At 38.9% G+C, this 6,706-nt stretch overlaps 1 protein-coding gene across 3 annotated transcripts; it reads left to right on the top strand.

Moving 5' to 3' along the window:
• Positions 1-1,346: 1,346 nt before the first annotated feature.
• LOC110069035 (protein CNPPD1-like) lies at positions 1,347-6,555 on the top strand. 3 transcript variants are annotated; one of them, XM_020776474.2, is made up of 9 exons: positions 1,347-1,478; positions 1,577-1,691; positions 2,617-2,698; positions 3,616-3,736; positions 4,191-4,263; positions 4,429-4,484; positions 4,795-4,856; positions 4,982-5,099; positions 5,345-6,555. In XM_020776474.2, exons 1-9 carry the CDS (start codon positions 1,458-1,460, stop codon positions 5,993-5,995), a joined length of 1,299 nt encoding a protein of 432 aa, XP_020632133.2. In that variant the 5' UTR covers positions 1,347-1,457; the 3' UTR covers positions 5,996-6,555. The 3 variants fall into 3 exon arrangements, with proteins under 3 accessions (XP_020632133.2, XP_089143878.1, XP_089143877.1); XM_089287752.1 differs by lacking the exon at positions 1,347-1,478 and having other exon boundaries at positions 1,625-1,691; positions 2,617-3,260; XM_089287751.1 differs by lacking the exons at positions 1,347-1,478; positions 1,577-1,691 and adding an exon at positions 1,723-2,042.
• The last annotated feature ends 151 nt before the right edge of the window (positions 6,556-6,706 follow it).

Genomic DNA, 6,706 nt, shown 5'->3' with positions numbered 1-6,706 from the left:
TAATTAATGGGAGTGACGAAATCTTATTACGTTCTTACCACATAGTCGACGCTAAGCCAACCGAGCGAACAACAAAAGCGCGTATTTCGTTTACATCTACTGCTTAAACGCTCCGCTTGCAACAATTTATTGAATTATATATTTTGCAAGAATACACCCTTCTCTTTTTCATTTCACATTCTTTTTCTATACAGAAATTTCTATGCAAATGGTACTCCTGCGGTTCCAGCTTGCCACAGTGAAAGTTCAAGTCTCTTTTAAATGGCATAGAAATGGCACCTATATGAGCCATGGACTGCTCAAGGAGGGGGAGGTTTGAAAGTAGCGTGCAGGTGTCGTCACCATTCAAAAGGACCAAACTACGTCAAAATCTTGACCACATTTTTGTGCTTTTTATTTGAACCGAAGTGAACAGTAATGTGGGAAAAATACGGGGCTGACTGATAGCGTGACTAGATGTATAAATAGACGTCATCTCTGTCGCTTACACTACACGTGCTATCCTTCGTTCGTTTCAGTTTATACGTGATTAATGGTCATTAATGGCTAGTTAAATCTTTGAGAAATCGCTTATTGCTCTTTGTTTGTTTGGGATTTTTTTACCCCTGTTTAGCCAGTACAATTTGCAGGCAGGATTGCAGATGAACCACTATTTTTTTCAACTATCCCTCTCTTCCGACTTTCGTTTCCTTTATTGGCGCCATACTGCTTTCGCTCCTGAATAGCGCACGCCATTTTGGATTTCACGACAACCTTTGATTTTTAGTTCATCAATGAATTATTCAGGCCTGTTTTGAGATAAGAAGATTTTTGAAAAGACAAAAATGGAGTTTTTACGGTTTAGGAGCAAATACTCTTCGTCGCCTATATTTTCAATAATTTACATTTTCAATAGGCCGACGTTCAATATTCAGTCCCTGAATTTAAATTGATAGAAGCGCGCTCTGTAACCGCACCATAATTTTAATAAATTCTTAATTTCCCCGGATTGAATTTGTATCAATAACAAAGCTTAAAACACAAAATGCCACGAAAACGTTTCTGAAACGCGGTTTTAAGCTATTGTAACTGAGCTGTGTTGTTTTAGAGTGCGTTCAAAAAAATCCTTCCGGTGAAAAATTAATTTGAATTGAAGAACACGAAACTCAGCACCATTAAACTTGGTGCTAAAATGCATGTAGCACATGCATTTGGAAACTATCACACGATGACTGAAATCGAAAATGAAATACAATCATTTGCTGAAGAGTTTGAAGACCATGTGGAAGAGGACACTTACATTCGCTTACATAACCTACTTGTTTCACTGCCTCAACCCCACCCCGCCAAAAAAAACAAATTTCGCGCTGCTTGGGAACCAGGCGATAACATTGCAGCAAGTTGTCGCAAGGAGTGGTAGTGACTCGAAGGAAATTTTAGAACATTGTTCATAATTTAGCTTCTGGAAAGCGTAAAGAATGGGGAAAGAGGACCTGGAGGTAATTAAGTAATTAATTTCGACAATCAAGGGCTGAAAACATTCTAGATCGATTGAAAATATGACTTAAGCTTACCTCTTATAACTTATGTTTTGTAGGAGTCTCGTCCTCTAGCCGGCACTGCTAGTCACGTTGAGTTCAGAGATCGAGTTCGTAAAACCCTGTACTATGGTCAGTATTCCGATCGATCTCTACCATCTTTAGCCGTCACAGGTAAGGTAACGAATGATGATGGCCTGTTCTGTTTGGGTGTTTTGGCTTTTCTTCGCATGTTATTCTATTCGTAATTAATTCTTCTTTTAATTTGGTGATGACGATGCTCTTAAACATTCTGGCAACGATCAAAGGTAAACGATGACGTTTTAATTCGTTGCATTCAGAATACCTGGTGAAAAAATTCCAAGATGCAAAATGCTATGTCGTGTGGTTTATTTGATGAGCTAAAATTCATACTCAATGTAATATATAAGTGCCTTACACAGATCAGTCTGTATAAGCTTTAATAACTTTCTTATTGCCTGGCATCAAGTGACCAGTCAACTGATCGATAATATATATTTGGAGGTACTGTGCCCGTATATGTAGTGGTTTTCTATCCAGTTCGTAGAATGTTTTTACGAAAAAAAAGTTATAAGAATTTAGAAGCGAATTTCATGTCAGGGGATAAACACTTTACAGTGTATATAGTAATTTTGTCCCAACAATTTTACAAAGTCATTGTTTCACAGCCGAATCTTGCTCTATGCCGTACCTTTGCAGTATGAACACTTTCTTATGTGAACAGTTTGTTTGTTTCCTTCATGTGAAAAGTATATACATTTCCTTTTGTGCCCATGGTGTCTTCTAGAAGTATTTTGTGGTTCAACATAACCCCTAACCTGGTTCAATTTGGTATTTTCTTTTGGTTAGTATACATTAAAATATATGTATTAACATATTACCACACACCAGAACAAAGGGAAATACCAAATTGTACCAAGGGTAAAATTAAACCACAACGTTTATATCAACAAGGCTGGCTGCCACAAATTTGTGTAGATTTTTTGGAGCCATTTGATTTGAGTACTTAAGGGATGGTGCGCAACATGTGATGAGTGATTGGAAGGTATCCATTCTATTTTTTACTTTATCTGTGTAGATGTGGCAGTGGAGGTGTTAAGCTCTGTGGTACCTACGAAAAGAAAATGTCTTGACACAAACTATGCCATGGTTGTCTCAAGGTAAGGTTACTATGGGAATGCAACTTATGTGTAAACACGTGTTCACCTCCAGTACAATAAACAACCATTAGCCTGTCGCCAGTGATTCATAATCACTATTTAGCAAAACAAGTTTAAAAAAAATCTCCATGAGACAGTGATCCACTAGATAGCATTCTTCATCCTTCAAACAACCATGCCTCGGTGTGATGCCTGTAAAATGCATGTAAAAGACTTGAGATGGGGTAGATAAATTATCAAAACTTCTGTTGCTCCTTCAAGAATTATTTGGTGTTTAAGTTGTACATGAGATGTGTATGTACAGCTGTAGATGTAAATGCACTAGTTAATTATCCGCAGAAATCAACTTGCATATAGTGAGACCCTGGTATGGGGGGTCTTAACATGTATGTCCCCGGTCTGAAACTCAATCCTTTTGACGTTGCAATTTTGGAAAGTTCGCATGTCGCTGTCAGAATTTCTTTTAAAGTGAGACACGGGAATGCAGAGAGAAATGACTCAGAAAAGGGTAAATCTGCCAAGGCTGTGTTTCATCGTCTAACAGATTTAGAATATTGGCTAGGTGAGTAGCTATTAGTTGCTTGTATCAGATGTAATTGTAAAATACAATTTCTTCTTGCCGAATGCGCTGCAAGTCACTGCCAATATTGCTGTGGATTTCGCTTTTTTCTTTGTTGCTGTCATAATTTTGCTTGAGTGGCTCATCGTTCGTTGTCATTTCTGATCGGTTCCATCATGTCGCCATTTCAGATTCTTGTCGCCTGTCGGTGTTTGCCTTAACAGGGCCTCTATAGTCTTCTAATTGCTGGGTTTCAACTCTAAGTCACTTAGTATGTACATATGTAACATGCTGAAAACGAAGTGTTTACCACACATCACTAATACCAGTTAACTCCCCCCTTCATTGTTTTCCTCAGGAGAGCCAAGATATCCCCCTGCACATTGATGATGGGAATTCTTTATTCTGAACGTCTGCGTCAGAAGAACCCAGAGTACCTGAGCAGGGTGACATCATCTGACTTGTTCTTGATATCAATGGTAACTAATGATAATATTAACATTTTACATCGTACAGTGGAACCCCACCTTACGCCCACCCTGTTTATGGCCACCTCATTATTTTGGCCACTCTATTCTGGCCCAAACAAAAGTTCCGTCAGTCACTTTCTTATTTAAAGAACCCCTTTAGTACAGCAACCCCATTAATACCGCCAGATTTTTGTGGCCCGTGGGTGACCCGATTAACATGGTTCCACTGTATTTGACACTTAATCAACTTCCTAATTTTTTGCTACGGGAAATTGTGGTCATACACTGAAACATAACCAACTTCTCACATCTACAGCTACAGTGTAGCCCTTTTAGTAATGTATAATGGTCACTCAGTCAGGAGAATTTATGTTTTCATCTTGGGAGTGAAGACTTTTTTACTAACAGTTCAAGAACGTTGCTACATAGTCAGAAGCTTATTCTTGTATTTTTGTGTTCATAGATGGTGGCGTCAAAGTATCTGTATGATGAAGGGGAAGATGAAGAAGTGTTTAATGATGAATGGGCAAAAGCAGGCAAGAGATTGAATTTTATGATTTTATGTTTGCGAGGTTGACATAAAGAAGATGATAATATCCTTGAAAATTATAGTTACAACAGTGTACCACAAACATAGCATGTCTGTACAAAAGATGTCTGTACATAAGAACATCTGATCAAACTTTTTGTCTGGTTTTCAGGAAGCAAAACTGTGAATGATGTGAACAAACTAGAAATGGAATTCTTGGCATCCATTGTAAGTGTTGTCACCCTACAAACTTCCAGTTGTAAATAAAGAAATACATATGTACTAGTTATTTGAGTCAATGCTGTAGGAAATACAGCCAATCAGAATACAAGACAAAAATAAAGAAGTTGAATACCAAGTGGAAGGTTTCTTCAGTAGATAAATTACAAAATTCTCATAGCCGGTACCATAAGAAATGTATGGAGAATTTGTACATCTATGGGTGAGTAATTATTTTGTGAAGGGTGGTGGGATGACCCAAATGACCACTGCAAAGGAAACAACCTCGTGATCATGCCATTCTGTTGATTTCTTGCAGGACTGGAGACTTTTCATAAGCAATCGGGAATTTTTGGATTTTGTCAACAGAGTGGAGTCAAGGTATTACAAGTGAATATTTCCATCTTTTCAAAAGAACACTGTCTATACACATGTACACTAAGAACAAATTTGTGTTTGAAATATAAAAACAAGTACCCTGTAGTGATGATGTCTTGATCTTGTAGAGTGGCGACATCACATGGACTACACCGTGGTTGGTTGACTTATGGCGACCTGTGCACGCTACTTGATAACTCGGGTTTTCTCCATACTTTGGGTGTTTTCAAGTTTGAAGTACTTAAGGTAAGTGCAAGTTTTAACATTTTAAAGATTCCGGACAGGATAGACTCTCTCAAAATCCTTCACTTATTTATGTAGTAGTTCTCCCAGAAGAAGGCGAACCTGTGACTTGCAGTGAGCAACTTATCCTAATACTGCAGTTGGCAGAGAACTTAGGTGTTCAGTCCTTCAATCAACTTGGCCATGAAATGCCTTTGCTTTCCGTGTAAGTTAGAACTCTAAAACTAAATGTGCTACTTGTTCTGTAGGTTTTGTGCGCCTGCACCGTGGCTTACGTGCTGAGTTTGTCCTTGGCATTGTCTCTGACCTCGATCGCTTGTCACCAATGCCACCACACTCACCAAAGCTTCGCCCCAATGCAAACCGCGCCCTGTTTAACAACAGAAACGGCCTGCAGGTTTCATCGGCCAGCGGTAACGCGGCGACGAGGCAAAGATGAAGCTTCTCTGTCGGCAAAGACAGCGCGGGAGCCTCGGAACGAATCCCAACCGTCAATGCAAATTAAAGCAGCTTACACCGAACAGGCAACAGTAAAACCCGCGGATATTGAAGCAAGACTGGGACCAGAGAAGAATGAAAACGATTCCTTTCTCACTTACAAGTTGAAATCTTCGCGATACGGATCAAAGATGGCGGTTCACGAATCTAAAAGTACTCCCGAACAGCTGAAGACTGTTGGAGACATGCCTGATCATCTGGGACTTTCCTCTCTCGTGTTTTCTCAAATTCTATCGCGAAAACTTGCTCTTCAACATCCCTGTCCTTCGACGTCTTTGAACAGTTTTACCACAGGCCGGATTCAAAGTGACTTTGTTCTCTCGAATTTCTCAGGTGGAATGAAATACAATGACTGGTACAGAAGCCGCCATACAAACGGCAGTTACATTTGTGTGGCGTGACAGCAGATCATCAAATCGAACGCGGGCGAAATTCCTAGTAACGAACACTCCAAATAAGGAACTACGTCACGGCTTGCGCATCTTGAAAAGTTCAGCCTAAATTTTTCAAGTTCGTCGTTTGTAATCCGTGTCAATCTCCTCCATTCTGAACCATCCTTGTTCACTTATGGTTTATTATAATCTCTATAGTGTTTTTCTCTCTTAGTAAACTATTATTCAAGGTTAACTTTGAATGGTAATTTTGTACTCAGCTAAAATAACTCAAAATACCGTGACTGAGCTCCTTCAAAGGCTTTTGAGTTATTTTGGCCACATACAAAATTATATTTAAATTGAAGGAAACCTGAAAATAATAGCATACTAAGATAGAAAAACATCAAAGATATAATAATAAACCATAAAGGATCAAGGATAGTCAAGGATGGAGAAGATTACGCAGATTATAAACGACGAACTTGAAAAATGTTGGCTAAATTTTTCACGATGAGCAAACCGTGACGTAGCTCCTTTAAGAGCTAGACCCTTCTTTTAGCGTGATTAAAGGTGTGACCATTATGGTATTGCTATGTGAAGTGAAATTAGGGGCATTTGAGAAAAAGTGGTGGTGTTCCCAACGAGAATGTAAACAGTCGTACCAATTCTTTCTCACTCTTGTCTCAACTTTGTATACTTTGTACATCGATGGGGGAAACAAACAAACTTTAAATTCTG

The sequence above is a fragment of the Orbicella faveolata genome, unplaced genomic scaffold (assembly GCF_042242905.1).
Source record: "Orbicella faveolata isolate gen_17 unplaced genomic scaffold, um_ofav_v1 contig_15, whole genome shotgun sequence".
Taxonomy (NCBI): domain Eukaryota; kingdom Metazoa; phylum Cnidaria; class Anthozoa; order Scleractinia; family Merulinidae; genus Orbicella; species Orbicella faveolata.
Note: the sequence above shows the minus strand (reverse complement) of the source record. Positions and strands in the feature narration are given on the sequence as shown.

Bases quoted from the DNA above. Each gene is read 5' to 3' on its own strand.
- LOC110069035 (XM_020776474.2), top strand. From the start codon at position 1,458: ATGGGGAAAGAGGACCTGGAG. The intron at 4,264-4,428 runs GCAAGAGATTGA...TCTGGTTTTCAG, and splicing joins TGATGAATGGGCAAAAGCAG to GAAGCAAAACTGTGAATGAT. The intron at 4,485-4,794 runs GTAAGTGTTGTC...GATTTCTTGCAG, and splicing joins TGGAATTCTTGGCATCCATT to GACTGGAGACTTTTCATAAG.